This window comes from Echinops telfairi, unplaced genomic scaffold (assembly GCF_000313985.2).
Source record: "Echinops telfairi isolate 266 unplaced genomic scaffold, ASM31398v2 ScPeMD7_7424;HRSCAF=8462, whole genome shotgun sequence".
Lineage (NCBI taxonomy): Eukaryota > Metazoa > Chordata > Mammalia > Afrosoricida > Tenrecidae > Echinops > Echinops telfairi.
Window position 1 is genome coordinate 91,938,828 of NW_022111324.1, and position 14,911 is coordinate 91,953,738.

The 14,911-nt window shown below is 39.0% G+C and overlaps 1 protein-coding gene and 1 non-coding gene across 2 annotated transcripts in view; both read left to right on the forward strand.

Moving 5' to 3' along the window:
• Positions 1 to 2,654: 2,654 nt before the first annotated feature.
• The window catches only part of TOMM20 (translocase of outer mitochondrial membrane 20), a 17,945-nt gene continuing 5,688 nt past the window's right edge, over positions 2,655 to 14,911 (forward strand). The window contains exons 1-3 of the mRNA XM_004712182.2: positions 2,655 to 2,900; positions 11,067 to 11,113; positions 13,119 to 13,200. Of these exons, the coding sequence (XP_004712239.1) occupies positions 2,780 to 2,900; positions 11,067 to 11,113; positions 13,119 to 13,200 (250 nt within the window). The 5' untranslated portion in view covers positions 2,655 to 2,779. The remainder of the gene's footprint in view (positions 2,901 to 11,066; positions 11,114 to 13,118; positions 13,201 to 14,911) is intronic.
• Positions 3,325 to 3,457, forward strand: LOC115872457. Its single transcript, XR_004047857.1, has one exon. It is a non-coding gene; the product is annotated as a small nucleolar RNA SNORA14 (small nucleolar RNA).

A 14,911-nucleotide genomic window follows, 5' to 3' on the forward strand; every position in this document is an offset into this window, starting at 1 on the left:
TCCTCCCCCTCTCCCATGTCCCCCCGGAACTGTCAGTCCCGTTGTTTTCTCCTCCAGATTGTTCATCCAGCCTGTCCTATCCAGACAGGCCTATAAAATTATTTTTATTGCTACTTCATAACTAATTTTGCTACTGTTATGAATCATGATATGTAGGATGTATTTTCATTGTTACAAATTGAACATAAAGCATAGTGATTAATCACAAAACAATATGTAATTATATATTGTGAAATATTTATTTCTAAATACAAATGAAATTTTGTCTTGAAGCATGGTGTAACATGGGTAACAGTATGTGGGCAGACCTACCTGGAGAGAGATAGATCGTTGTCTTGGTGCCTAAGGCCATTGGAAATGTGTTTTCTGATGGTCTTAGGCAATCCCTGTGAAAGGGTCGTTCGACTCCCAAATGGGTTGCGATCCACAGGTTGAGAACCGCTGCCTTAACAAGAAAAAATAGATCAGGTCTTTTTAAAATTCCTAACACCGAAAGTCCAGGATCAGATGAATTTAATGCAAATTCTTAAGGAAGCATTCAGAGAAGAGTTTACACCAATTTTATTCAACTTATTCCAGAATACCTAAAAGGACAACACACTACAATGCTCATTTAATGAGCAAGTATAGCCCTGACATTACCAATTGAAAACTACAGACCAATATTCCTTATGGACATAGATGCAAAAAATCTCAACAAAATCCTAGCCAATAGAATTCAACAAAATATTGAAAAATATTTTTCCTTGGGGAAGGCTTGTTGCTCCATAGCATTTAACAACAATCAAGCCTTAAGGGAACCCTGGTGGTGTAATGAGTTAAATATTGGATTAAAGGTAGGCAGGAGGTTGAAACCAATAAGGTACTCCAGGGGAGAAAGATGTTTTATGTAAGGCTTATAGCTTTGGGAAACCCACGCAACAGTTCTGCCTCATTCTATAGGGTGCCTATGGATTTGAATTTACTCAATGACAATTGTAGTCAAGTCTTTATAGAGTGTCTTGGGTAGCATCAATGAGCCCTAGTAGTAGTGTGGGTTAAGTGCTGGGCTACTAACTACAAAACTGGCAGTTGAAACCCACCAGCCATTCCACAGGAGAAAGATAAGAAGGCAATGTACTTTGGTAAAGATTTGGTCTCAGAAACTGTATAGGCTCACTGTGAGTCAGATTGGACAGCAGTGGATTTCTTTTTAGTTTGGGATGGCATAAATGGTTAAGTGCTTAACTGCCAAAATGCTGGTGGTTCATACACACCCCAAAATACCTTGTAATAACTTTGAAAACCCTATGTCCAGTTCTTCGCACACAAAGTAACCATGAATGGTAAGTGACTGACAGCAACTAAGAAAAACAGTCAAGCCTTTATATGATTTCTGCCACTGCCATCATTCTGACTGTTATCACCTGAGTGGGCCAGAGGCAGGACTGCCCAATTAAGACTCCTGAATTCCCGACCCTGAGAGATTGTGAGGGAAGTGTTTGTGGTGTTAAATCACTGAATCTGGCATCATTTGTTAAGCAGCAATAGCTAACTAAAGCAAGAACCAATTCTGGAAGGCTGAGTACCAAGGTGTACTGGTGGTGAAGTGGTTAGCTTTGGTCTCCTAACTGTAAGGTCAGCAGTTGAGGCCACCAACCTCTTTTAGGGAAGAGACTGGGCTCGGAAACTCACAGGGGCAATTCTACCCTATCCTATAGGGTAGCTCTGAATCAGCATGACTTTTTATCCTGTTCTCATAAAAGTAGGCTATATTTAACTTTCTTGGAAATTTTAGATTCCATCGCTGAATGTTGGTGTTCCTGGATTGTGACCTACCTTGAAAACAAATTTACTTTAATGTAAACAGCAACCACAGGTTGGCCTTAAAATAAAGTGACCAGATTTAAAGCGGGACACCATTGACCGGGGGGGGGGGTGGGGTGGGGTGTGTGTGTGGGGGGTTCTTGATTAAAAATTTGGCCTATATGGACCAAATACACCGTTCCCTAGCTTGTCGTGCATTCTTTCCAAAAATCGGGACGTCTGGTCACCTTACTTTAAAAGCAAGATCAAGCCGTTATCGACGGCAAATTTCCATCAGGAAAACAACGCACAGCACTCTCTGAAAGCTCAAAACTCAAACTCACTGCCATCCAGTCCGCGACACTCACAGCGACCCCGCCCCACTAAATTTCTGAGATTAACTCTACGGTAGTAGAAAGCCACGTCTTTCCACCGCGGAGGAGCTGGTGTTTTCCATCTGTGGTCTTGAGGTTAAGCAGGCCAATGGATAACCTATTACACCAGGAGGCCTCCTTCCGGAAACTCAGCTGGCTTGAAAAACGTGCGCCATTAATTACCGAATCCGGACAAGAAAGGATGGCTGCATCTTGAGGTGCCTAAAGCGCCAGCTCCTGGACCCGGTAGTTCGGTGGTGCACAGGCGCAGAAGAGGAGCCGGCGCCCTCTCCTCAGGCATTGCACTGGACGATCTCAACAAGGTTTCAAACGACGGCGGATCCGGAAGTGACGCGCACGTGGGGTCTTGCGGCGTCCCTCACAAGGCTTTAGACGGCGGCATAACCGGAAGTGACGTGAGCGTGGGGTCTTGCGGCGTCCTTCAAGGCTTCGGACGACGGCGGAACCGGAAGTGACGCTCGCGTGGGGGCTTGCGGTGTCTTTCAGCCGCCGGGAGCAAGGTTTGAGCTGGGTCCTTCGTTTGAGTGAAGGTTGCCCCGCTCCACGGCTCCTTCAGGCCTCCTATCCCCCACAGGCAACACTCCCGAGTCAAGGAAAGAATGGTGGGGCGGAACAGCGCCATTGCCGCCGGCGTATGCGGGGCCCTTTTCATCGGGTACTGCATTTACTTCGACCGCAAGAGACGGAGTGACCCCAATTTCAAGAACAGGCTGCGAGAGCGTGAGTGGGTCCCCTCGCCCTAGGCCTCACACCCTCTCCTGGCTCCAGCACTAACCGGTGAAGGGGGTCCCATCACCACCTGGTGAAGCTCGGCCGGGTGCCCTCGGCGTGCGCCTAAGTACGGTTCGCGGCACCGGGTTGGGCCAGGAAGGCGATGGCGCCGGCCCCCTTCGCTAGTCCCACTAATTGTCCGGCTCTAGTGCGTGCTGTTTTCGATTTCCTCCATTTTGCGAGAAGAATTTTTACCCTCTAAACGTTTTGGCTGTGTAAACGCAGTCCATGCTTGCATATTAATTTATATACTCTTGGTCTCGAGCCGTTGCCCTTTTTAAAAAAAACTGTATTAGAAAATAGAAAGTTGCCTTTCTGTATTGTACGAATTTTAGCCTGACTCTAAATTTGCAAATCCTGTGGAGCATCATTGCAGCATTCTTAAACCCTCTTGGTAGCTTCCTTTGTACTTCCAAGATAATGAATGAATGCTACAGAAATGGCAGGAGAGTCCAAAAGGCTGGGCCTCACCTGTGGCTCACTCTTATTTCATACCTGCGACATTTTAAATGAAAGGTTAGATGTGCAAGAGCGAAATAGTATCACCTAAATCCTGGAGATCCGCTTTGAATTTCGAAGACATCTTGCAACAATACAGAAGAGTAAATTAGTTTCTATAATAAGCATTTTGTGATGTAGGACAACCATGTTGCTGAGCCAAAAACAATTTCTGAAGTTGAAATTGACATGTAAATTACTAAAGCCTAGAAAATGCGGAGATTATCCTTTTTGATTGTTTAATATCCTTTTTGATTACTGTTTAAGCTACAAGACATTTTAAGTGCTTAGTTGCACACGTAGAGCCCTTTGTGAACCACGTTGATTTATGCAGTGTGACTTCAGCTCTCCTTAAAGGGGGATATAGGTAAACTATTGTATTTAGGATTAGTATAATGGAAAGAATATTGTTTTAAGTTCAAACCCTATTTTTCCAGGCCTATAGTGGCCATTGATTAACATTTTCTTGAGCTTTTTGAATTTTATTTCTCTTAGCTGTAAAAGTAGGTAGAACTATGTCTTTTGGGTTTTTGTGAATATAAGAAAGATGCTTGAGTGCTCCACCATAGTTAATGGTATAATAATGGTATAATAAGCCAGTTATGCTGGAATTTTACCAGGACCCCTGTTGGCATAGTGGGTTACAAGTTGGGCTGCTAACCTCAGGATTAGCAGTTTGAAACCACCAGACATTCAGAAGGAGAAAGACGAGGCACAGTCTTGGAAACCTACATGGGCAGTTAGTTCTACCCTGACCAATAGGGTCACAATGAGTTGTGATTGCCTCGTGGCAGTGAGTGACTGAAATTTAGATCAGCTCCCCCCCACGCCCCTTTAGTTTGGCTGGGGCTGTATGTATAGCTCTCTAAAGGTATGGTTAACCTTTGGAAACAATTACTATTTAAAATCCCGAGAAAGATTATTTAGTTGAAGAAATCATAAAAGGTTTATTAACATTTTTGAATAATTGAGAAATGTTATTTTCATAATTGTTTTTAATACATAGTTCTTTCCTAAGCTTTAAATGTAACCAGAATATAAGTATTTAAGTGCTAACAGTTAACTTTCAAGCTGAGTAGGCAAATGATTGTACCTCTTTAAGCTTTAGTTTTGTTCTTTTAAAGAATAGGGAGCCCTGATTACGGAGTGAGTAATTACACATTGGCCTGTTATCTGCATGGTCGGCAGTTTGAAACCACTAGCAGCAGCTCCATAAGAGGAAAACTGGGATTTCTACTCCTGTTAAAAATTACAATATCAGAAACCCACTTTGGGGTCCCTTTGAGTCAGCATTGACTCCAGAGCAATGAATTTGTGTTGGTAGTTGAGAACCCTGACTTTGTGGTTAGCACAGTGAGTAACTACTTCTCCACCTTTGTTCCTTACTTCAAGGGCAGTTTTTCAAATCAGTCAGTTTGTTAACTTTCCTGATATATTTTGTAAAGAAAAATAAGGTTTAGGATTGACATGAGATTTTAAATTTATAAATGTATATTCATTAGCAAGAACATATAGCCACTTTGAAGAAGAAATTCCTAAGCCCATTGTCAAGCCAATTCTTTCTCGTGGTAACCCTACAGAATGGCACAATGCTGCCTAAAGTTTCTAAGGCTGTAAATCTTTTTGGAAGCTGATGGTGGATTTAAACCACCAACCTTTTTTGTCTTGCGGCTGAGTGCTTAAACACTGTGCCACTGGAACTCCTTAGACGATTACTTTAGGAACATCTCAAAAAAGCATATTTAAAAATTTTTAAATGAAATTTAGTTAATTCATTAAATGAAATGAAATTTAACCTCTAACTTAGAGTGGCACTTACAAGTACTTTATTAAAAGTATCCTATAAGGTGTTAAATAACTTAAAAACATTAAGCGCCTTGCTTAGAAGAAATATCTTTAAATTTTTTAAAATTATGTGTGTTTACAGTAGGTATGCCTATTCACACCCTTGTGACTGATATTTAGCAAATATTAAAAATAGGCCTGATTTTACTGATTGCATCTATAACTCTTTTGCTTGTTTTTCAGACTGTAACCATCTGTTCCTTTTCACAGAGCTTATTTTTGTTGTTGGTAGTTGTCTTCAAGATAGTTCTGACTCATAGCAACCCTACAGCGTGAAACACTGCCTACAATACAGCAGAATGAAACAGATGCCTGGTCCTGTACCAACTGTGCAGTTGTTCTCATGTTCAAGTCCATCATTGCAGCCACTCAGTCAATCTATCTTATTGATGGTCTTCTTGCTTTTTTCTGTCTGTTTTACCAAGCATAATGTCCTTTGCCAAGGAACAGTCAGTCATCTCTCATTAAGTTGTAATTTATATTGAATGCTTCAATCCCCCATCTCCATTAGCAAGTACTTCAATGGAGGAAGCGTGTAATTGTTGAGTACACTATTTTCAGATATGGTATTTTACATATAAAGAATAAGTTATATCTGAAAATAGTAATGTAACAAGTTAATTGCCTAAGAAAGTAAAACAAAAATTTAAGTTTTTTCTGGGAATGTAAGAAGTACCTAAGGGATAAAGTTTCAGTGCTGTCTTAGTCGGTCATGTGTTCAACTACACACTTGCCTCATTAAAAACAAAACACAAACCTCTTGCGATTTATGATGACTCTTGCCATTTTCCTTAAATTCTGGCTTACTCAATTGAATGCTGAGATTTTATTTTACAAATTTGCGGTGCTTTAGATGTGCTGGGTTTTTTTTCCTTGTTAGAAATTTTTTTAGTTTAATTTGAGTGAACATTTGCAAGAGTGGATTGATTTTTCCACCATTTAAACATGTTTTGTGGCATTGATTGCAGTACACACAGTATAACAGCTCTCTTGTTTCCTGTTTTCATTAATCCCCCTTTCGTATTCAGTTTTGTTTTCTAAGCTTGGATCTAGACCAAATGCTGCGCTTCTGATCTCCTAAAACCCTAAGGAGGGTGTACCTCCCTGGTGTTAATCACTTTGGCTGATAATTGAGCCAAGTGAGTTGTTCAGTTCCAGGCCTGAAGATTGACTTAAGAGGTATAGTGTCAGGGGTTCCCCACCACTGTCATACTAGTAGGTCTGGCCTTTTATTAGTTTGAATTTTGTTTCACATTCTTATCCCAGGAGTCTGCCTAGGGCCCTCTTTAAGAATGGTTAGTAGGGATAGCCTGCCTTCATTTTGTCTGGAGACTGGGTTCCTGTGGTCTATTAGTCCTTTTGACTAATTGTTTCCATGCCTTTAATTTTTTTATGCTTCTTCTGACAGAAAGACTGGTATTTGCACCTTAAATGGTTTCTTGCAAGCCTTTAAGACCCTATTTGCTACTCTGCGATGTTAAGATGTAGAACTTTGGTTTTTGTGGACTTGCTGTCCCCTTTGATTATGATCCCAAATCCCTAGGTCCAGTGACTGATTCCCTTAAGGTGTTTGGTTATGACAAGCTTCCGTATCTATCGTTGCTTCTCTATACATGGACATGTTTACAGTGCATACAAATGGTTGTGTGGTTGTTAGTGTAGTCCCTTTAACCTACACCTGTTCATCTTTCCTGTCTACCTAGATTAATGCATATTTTTACAGATAAGGCAGGATTGTGTATGTTAATAGTATTATCTGTAACTCTGTGTACATCTGTCTTTCCTTTTTTTTAAGTGACACCTTTCCTTTATAGTGTATTACCTTTCACTTCACCCGGTTTAGTGTCATGTGTAAACCTTTCTTTTGACTTATTTTATTCATAGTGTTCTCCAGGTTCATTTACGTTAGGTATTTAGCATAGCACAACTTCTTAATTGAAAATACTTAATTTTTTTTTCCTACCGTCCTTTTGCTTTGTCCAGCTTTCAAATGTATGTTGATTATTGAAAAGACCATTGGGACAGGTGTACCTCAGTAATAAAGTGACACTTTAAAAAGACTTTTCTGATTCACGTGGGTGTATTAAAAAAAATGTGTTTCAACATGTCTGTAGAATTAAATTAAAAATGGCATGGGGAAGGTGGGGGCCAGCCCCCACCGCTAATACTCTCTACGAGTTCAGTAAGTACAATTGTACTGTTGAGATACATAAGTATTATATTAAACTCATCGAGAGCATGAGAGAGATTACAATAATACAGTCAGACACATTACATGGTAGCATTGCTCCCTCAGCCCAGCTTGGTGGTCCACGTAGAGAGAGGGGGAAGGGAAGGAGGGCAAGGGAACAAGGGAGGGGGAAGAGAGGGGAGCCAGAGAGAGTCAGAGAGGTCTGAGAAGTCAGAGCTCTATCTTGCTGACTCACGCCTATACACCTTTTGGGGGTATGCCAGCCCACTAATTACAGGTAGAGTCATATGTCACAGGGAGGAGTTGCACTATAGGTTACACAGCAATGAGGGGGTGGTCTCTGGGTCTCCATAGGAACCATTATCAGTAGGGTGAAAACTCCTACAGGAGCCTGTCCATTGTCCCCAGCAGCAGGGAGCAGGCCTACCCCTGTGGTGAGATGAGACAGCAGTCTGGCAGCAAGGATCTGACCTCCCCCCCCCCACATGTCTGCTTTCAGTGAATGATTACAGACAAGTTATCTCAGTAATACATTTATCTTAGTCTTTTTTTATTGTATTAATCTTTTAAAAGTATTATTGACACATAATCCACATATCATATAAGTCAATAGTTCAGTCATATCAAGAATTGTACAATCATTACCACAATTTTAGGACGTTTCCTTTTTTCCCCATGATTAAATCGCTTTTAAAATGAGTTGCGTTTAAAAAAAAGTGAGTTGCATAATCACAGTTCTAGTTAGTGTCCCCTCCATCTTCCCTTATACATTGTTTGCTCTTAAAATCCCCTCACCCTTTGTGTCCCACTTCTCACCTCAAATCTCTGATAAACCCTTGCATCAGTTATTATCTGTATATAAATCTACCCTGGTGCTTCATGAGCTGAAAAATTCAACAGAAAGAATTGTTAAAAGAACCCCAAAAAGTGGTAAAGAAAAAATAGTAATATAAACATAAAAATACAAATAATGAGTAAGAATGAAAAGACTACCATCAATATTTTAAAAGCCAGATAAAAAATTTTTGTCATCGACAAGGACGAAATACTTGCACAAGAACAATTTCAGGTTAAGTCATGAGGGAGGTTAACTGAGCAAATATCAACTTTGATTGAATATAATCAAGATCTGTATCTAATAATAAAACTGTTCCAAAACCTTACCTGTGGCTAGAGATGATCTGCTAATGGCTTAATCTGACTGGATTATTTGGGTTTTGGACTCCCACTGCCTTCCATAACCTTCTACAAACTAGGTGTTTGCAATTTAAGCACAGATACTTCATACTTTTTCATATTTGAGTTTTGTTATTGTCATCTTTGGATCACACAAGCTGGTGTGCTTTTTCCATGTGGACTTACTTGACTCCTCACTTAGATGGCTGCTTGTTTGACTACAAGCATTTAAGACCTCAGGCACTATTCTGATTGAGAGCTGGGCACCATCTACTTTCTTCACCACACTTTGCTTTAGCACCCTTTAGTGATCATTTCATGAAGATGAACATCGAGCAGGGCCATGTTATCAGAACTAAGTATTCTTGGATTGGGGCTAGAATTAAGTGGAGCCCAGAATCCATGGGATTGTCCATGGGGTATGCATGACTCAATTGTACTTTAGTGGTCTTATTATGACAATCAGTATCCCATAGGATCAACTACACCAACAAGTAACAAACCAACCAGCAAACACAAAAAACAAACAAGCAAGCTAAAGGCAGGAAAACAAAAGCTCATATCAAAATACTTTATATTAACTCAATTTATACAGTTCTCAACAGTACTGTGAAGTGTAGGTATTATATTTAGTTAACTTTTTTATTTGTTAAGATACAGCATTTGCTATTTTAATCTTTTAAAAAAAATTTTATTGACATGTAATTCATATAGAATATTTTCTTCATTCTTGTACTTTTTATTGGCTCCCTTTTCACCCAACCTCCCCTAAGAAACTATTGATTTAGTTATTTAAAAAAAAAAATCATTTTATTAGGGGTCTATGTACTATTTCTATGATTAACCTATTCTGTTACAAAAAGAAAAGCAAAAAAGGCAAAAACATCCCAACATAGTAACAAAACAAGACAAAGAAGTCATTTGTAAAGAAAGCAGATTACAATAAAAACTAGAACAAATTTTAGATGGGTCAAAAGGGAAAGCAAATGATAAGGTGTTACATTTTAACCCAATTATATCTGCATAAATTCAGTCCCCTCACATTCTTGATTAATGGTTAAAGGGGATTCTTCTCAGGCTTAATCCAGTTGGAGGGGGACCTTGTAAATGGATTTTGGACTTTCATTGTTATCCATAGCGTTCTGCAAACCAAGTGCTCAGAATTTAAGCGCTAATACAGTTCCCTGCTCCTGTATTGGATTTTATTATTTATAATCCTTGGATCACACAGACTGGTGTGCTGCTTCTGTGTGGACTTAACTGACCCTTCACCTAGATAGCAGCTTGTTTTAAGATGTCAGAAGCTGTTCTTTATGATAGACAGGTACCATGTGGTGTCTTCACCACATTTTGCTATAGTCCTCATAGCGTCAGTGATCTCTTCATGAGGACAAGAATCAAATAGGTCCACATCAAAAGAACTACTTTTTCTTAGATTAGACGTATGATTAAGTGTGAGCTCAAAATCCATTCAATGTTTTAAATGTACATAAGATTTATTGGCGTTAATTACATTCACAATGTTGTGCAACCATATCGTTTTCAAAATTTTGTCATCACCCTAAGCAGACATTTTAGTATTTTTTTTCTCAGTATTATTTTAAGACCAGTTTTGCATAGAAGAATTTCACAAACAGGTTACTGTAACTTGTCTAAGGTCACACTGCTGGAAATTGAAGAGCTGGGATAGCCCTTATACTGTAAACACCTTTCCTATGGAGTGTACAATTAGATAAGAATTCAGAGCCTGTTAAGTTTTCTGTTATCTGGTGGTTTGAATTGAAGACTGATAAGCAATTCTGGTGGTGCTAGGTATACCATGGGTTGTTAAATCCAAGGGAGAAATATGAGGTTCTCTGCTCCATAAAGATTTATAGTCTTGTAATCTACCCTGTGGCTGTGGGTTTTGCAAGTGTGTTTCTGAGAACCATCACCTGCACTCCCCCCTTACACAAATCCATAAACACTTTATTTTGCGAAAGCATTCTCATTCTGGTTTTTCATTGAAGAACATCAGATAGTTTTCAACATTAAGTAATGGGAGAACCTTTTGTTTTAGGAATAAAAAACAACAGCAGTAGCCTTAATTGCTGATTAGGTTTATTGACATAAAGGCTAGAAATCTGATGCTTGATCTTATCGTAATTACTCAGAGACAAAGGTGTCCAAGCTGCCTCCATCCACTAATTTGCTGATCTTGGTGTGCCAGGGGAAAGGAGAAAGCCTCTGGCCCAGGAATGTCACATTGTCCTAGGTTGGGGGTCCTGACAAATCGCTAGGGCACCAGAGATTGCAAGTCAGATATTTGCAGATAGAAGGGATGACCACTATAGCATTTAGGCTTTCCTCGTTTCTAATTCCCATTTTGAAAATGGTAAGATTAAAATACAGTGTACTTCTTACAGGACGAAAGAAACAGAAGCTTGCCAAGGAGAGAGCTGGCCTTTCCAAGGTAATAGTCTTAAAATAATTTTTTTGTAGAACGATTTAAAGTATGCTTTTAACGTGCCTTTTTGAGAAAGCTAGTTGATAAAATAATCTATTTTTAAGTGTAATCTTTAGGAATAATAATCTGAGTTTAAGAGTCTGATCCTTGATTAATTCCCCTTTGTTGGCTACACTAGACAGCTTGTTGTACAGTGTATACAAGCAGTTTTTGAGAAACAGTTAGATGATGGTGAGAAACAAATTCATTGGCACTCATGTAAGAAAGAGCTTTATATCAAGAAGTTATTGTATATCAGAAAAACATCCCAGCCCAGTCCAGATCAAATCCATAAGTCCCATACTAGTCCATAAATCCTTTGGCAGACTTATGCAGCCACAATATTTGATGCAAAAAGCAGGAAGACCATAAGCCAGTGGGCAAAAAGTCTTGTGAATCAAATGGCAGTGGAAGCATCACAAGGCTGGCACAGATCTAGAGTGGTTCGCCAGCAGGAAGGTGAAACAAAGAGGGGGCGGGGGGCACCTCAGAGAGTCATTTATCTTGGTAGTGCCTTCAAATGAGTTCATCAAGCAGCAACCTGATTGACAGGCTAAACTCCACCCTATCGTCTTAAAGCCTAACTATCACAATCTCTAAAAGACTTGCACAGAAAGGTTCAGACATTGTCGCTCAACTGCTTTAAAGTAACAAGACAGGATATTAATTATTAATAATTAATAATTATATTAATTATTCTTTTTGTCAACTTTCACAGCACTATTAGCTATTAATTTTCAGTCATAGTACATTATTCATAACCAGTAAACCAGAATCCTTCTGCCCTGACATTTTTATCTTGTGGAATGTAATATATAAACTTGTCCTGGTGGTGTGTGGTGGTTATGCACTGGGCTGCTAAAAACGCGGTCAACACTTTGAACCCATCAGCTGCTTCCTTGGGAAAAGATGAGGCTTTGTGGTCTCAAAACTTTATCGCCTTGGAAACCTATGTAGGGTCACCATGAATCAGAATTGACACAATGGTAGTGGGGTGGATAGTATGTAAATACAGATATAAATGTTTTCATAGATCATGTGGTCATTATTATTTTTAATGACTACATAGGGTTTATCTACTTCATAAATAATGTTTTGTGGCATGTATAAGTAAATATTGTTGTACATACAGCTTTCCCCTTTTTAAAAATTATTTCTGTTGTCTGGATTCCAAGCTACTGGATCAGTGAGTGGTAGGTAGTTTTGCTTAGTTTATTGATATTCTGAATAGGTGATACAATCTCATGATTCAGTGTTGCTCCAGAAATCTGCTACATGTAAACACACAAATACATCTGTACACATTATTTTTGTTCTGGCTTTACACAAATAGTGTCAAATGATATACAAGTAGCGGTTCTTTTAGGAGGAAATTGGGCAAAAATATTAAATCAATAAATATTGGTTATCTTGAAGTGGTAATACTGAAATAGAAAAAGGAATGAAACAATTTGTCCTAATACTACCTTTCTGAAATCTAACGTGTTCATTATGTTTTCAGTAACCCATTCTTAAAAGACATTAGAGCATTTTTAGATTTAAGAACATAAGCAAATTCTTGCTGTATACTGGATGGCCATTGAAAGATGCTTCCATTTCTGGAAAAGATTTTTTTACTTAGATCCTGTAGTTCAGGGAAGAAAAATTTACATGAATAACAAGCTAATGTTTTAAATAAAAGTAAACTCTTTATTAGATTTGTCAAAAGGCAAGCCATATAACTGGCATAGTCACAGTCATCAAATGATTGATAAAAACGTCTCCCCTCCACACTTGCATTCATTTGAATGTAGACACTAAATTTTAGGCCTTCCAAAATGATTGGTAAAATTATTTTATCAGTGTTTCAGAATGAGATATATGATTTGGGTGGGTCATGATTTTCTGTGTATTGGTTCTTTTCCTTGACATAATTTTGGTATCAGTTCCAAACATTGTATTTCTGATTACAAAATAACCTATTTCCAAACAGTTACCAGATCTTAAAGATGCTGAAGCTGTTCAGAAATTCTTCCTTGAAGAGATTCAGCTTGGTGAAGAGTTACTAGCTCAAGGTAATAGTCATTAAAAAAAATGAAAGAACTAGCTGGACTTTTTCACACTAATGTGAAATTTTTATGATAAGTGATATTTCTTATGTAGTTGCTTATTTTAAAATTATAAATCATGACAGATTTTTAGACATTTAAAATATGTGGATCATTTTATTTAAGATTGGTTCTAGAAATAACTATTTTTAGTAGATAAGCTACTAAGACCATAATATATTTTGAGTTTTAGCCTCACATTGGAAGTAATCATTAAAACTGCTTCATTAAAGCCTCTGTAGTTTAGAAGCTAAAGCTCAGTTGGGTGGGTTTGAACCAAGATTTTGGGCAGCAACTGCGCGTTTAACCTTTTACCATTGCATCTTATAGTTACATTATAATGTGCAAATATTAATGAAGGTAATATAAGGAATGTCCTCCTTCAACTTCCATCTAATCATAATGTTTTCTATATAGGGAAGAATGATTAACATTTATCAAACTTATATGTTGCATGAAATATTACATCTTGGAGGTACTTTTTTTTTCCCCCATGGGGGTCAACATGTTTATTTTATTTATTTATTTTTTAAACATTTTATTAGGGGCTCATACAACTGTTATCGCAATCCATATACACATCAATTGTGTAAAGCGCATTTGTACATCATTCTCAAAACATTTTCTCTCCACTTAAACCCCCGACATTAGGTCCTCATTTTTCCCCTCCCTCCCCGCTCCCCCCTCCCTCATGAGCCCTTGGTAGTTTTTAAATTGGTATTTTGTCATATCTTGCCCTGTCCAACGTCTCCCTTCACCCACTTTTCGGTTGTCTGTCCCCCAGGGAGGAGGTCACATATAGTTCCTTGTAATCGGTTCCTTGGAGGTACTTATAAATCAATTTTGTTTTAATGAAAGTCCCAGAAAAGATTAATTTGCCTAATCAAAGTTGATGATGAGCTTGTTACAACTGGTTTTAAACCCAACCAGGTTTTTTTAATTGTTGTTTTTTAAAATTTTAATAAATCCTTTTATTGGGGGCTTTTACAGCTCTTATTACAATCCATGCATCAATTGTATCAAGCACATTTGTACATATGTTGCCGTCATCATTTCCAAAACATTTTCTTCTACTTGAGCCCAAGGAGCCCAAGCTCCTCTCCCCCCTCCCTCTCAGCCTCATGTCCCCTTGATAAATTATAAATTATTATTATTTTCATATCTCTACTGACCGCTGTCTTCCTTCCCCCATGGTTTCTGTTGTTCTTTCCTCTGGAGGCGGTGTGTGGTTATGTGTTGATCCTTGCGATCGGTTCCCCCTTCTTCTCCCTCTTCTCCCTACCTTTCCCTACCTTTCCCTACCTTTCCGGTATCACTATTCCCATTCCTGTTCCTGGATACCATGCTCTGGTCTAGTCCGAAGTGAGAAGCAGCACTGGGGTCATGATAGTGGGGGGTGAAGAAGCCTCAAAGAATCAGAGTATTGTGTGTTTCATCAGTGCTTTAATGCTCCCTGGTTGACTCGTCCCTTCCCTGTGACCCCTCTGTGGCGAGATGTCCCATTTGTCGACAGATAGGCTTTGGGTCTCTGCTCTGACCCCCCTCGTTCTCAACAATATGTTTTTGTTTGTTTGTTATGGGTGTTCTGATGCCTGTTACCCGGTCCCAATGACACCTCATGATCGGACTGGATGGTGTGCTTCTTCCATGTGGGCTTGTTGCTTCTCTGCTGGATGGC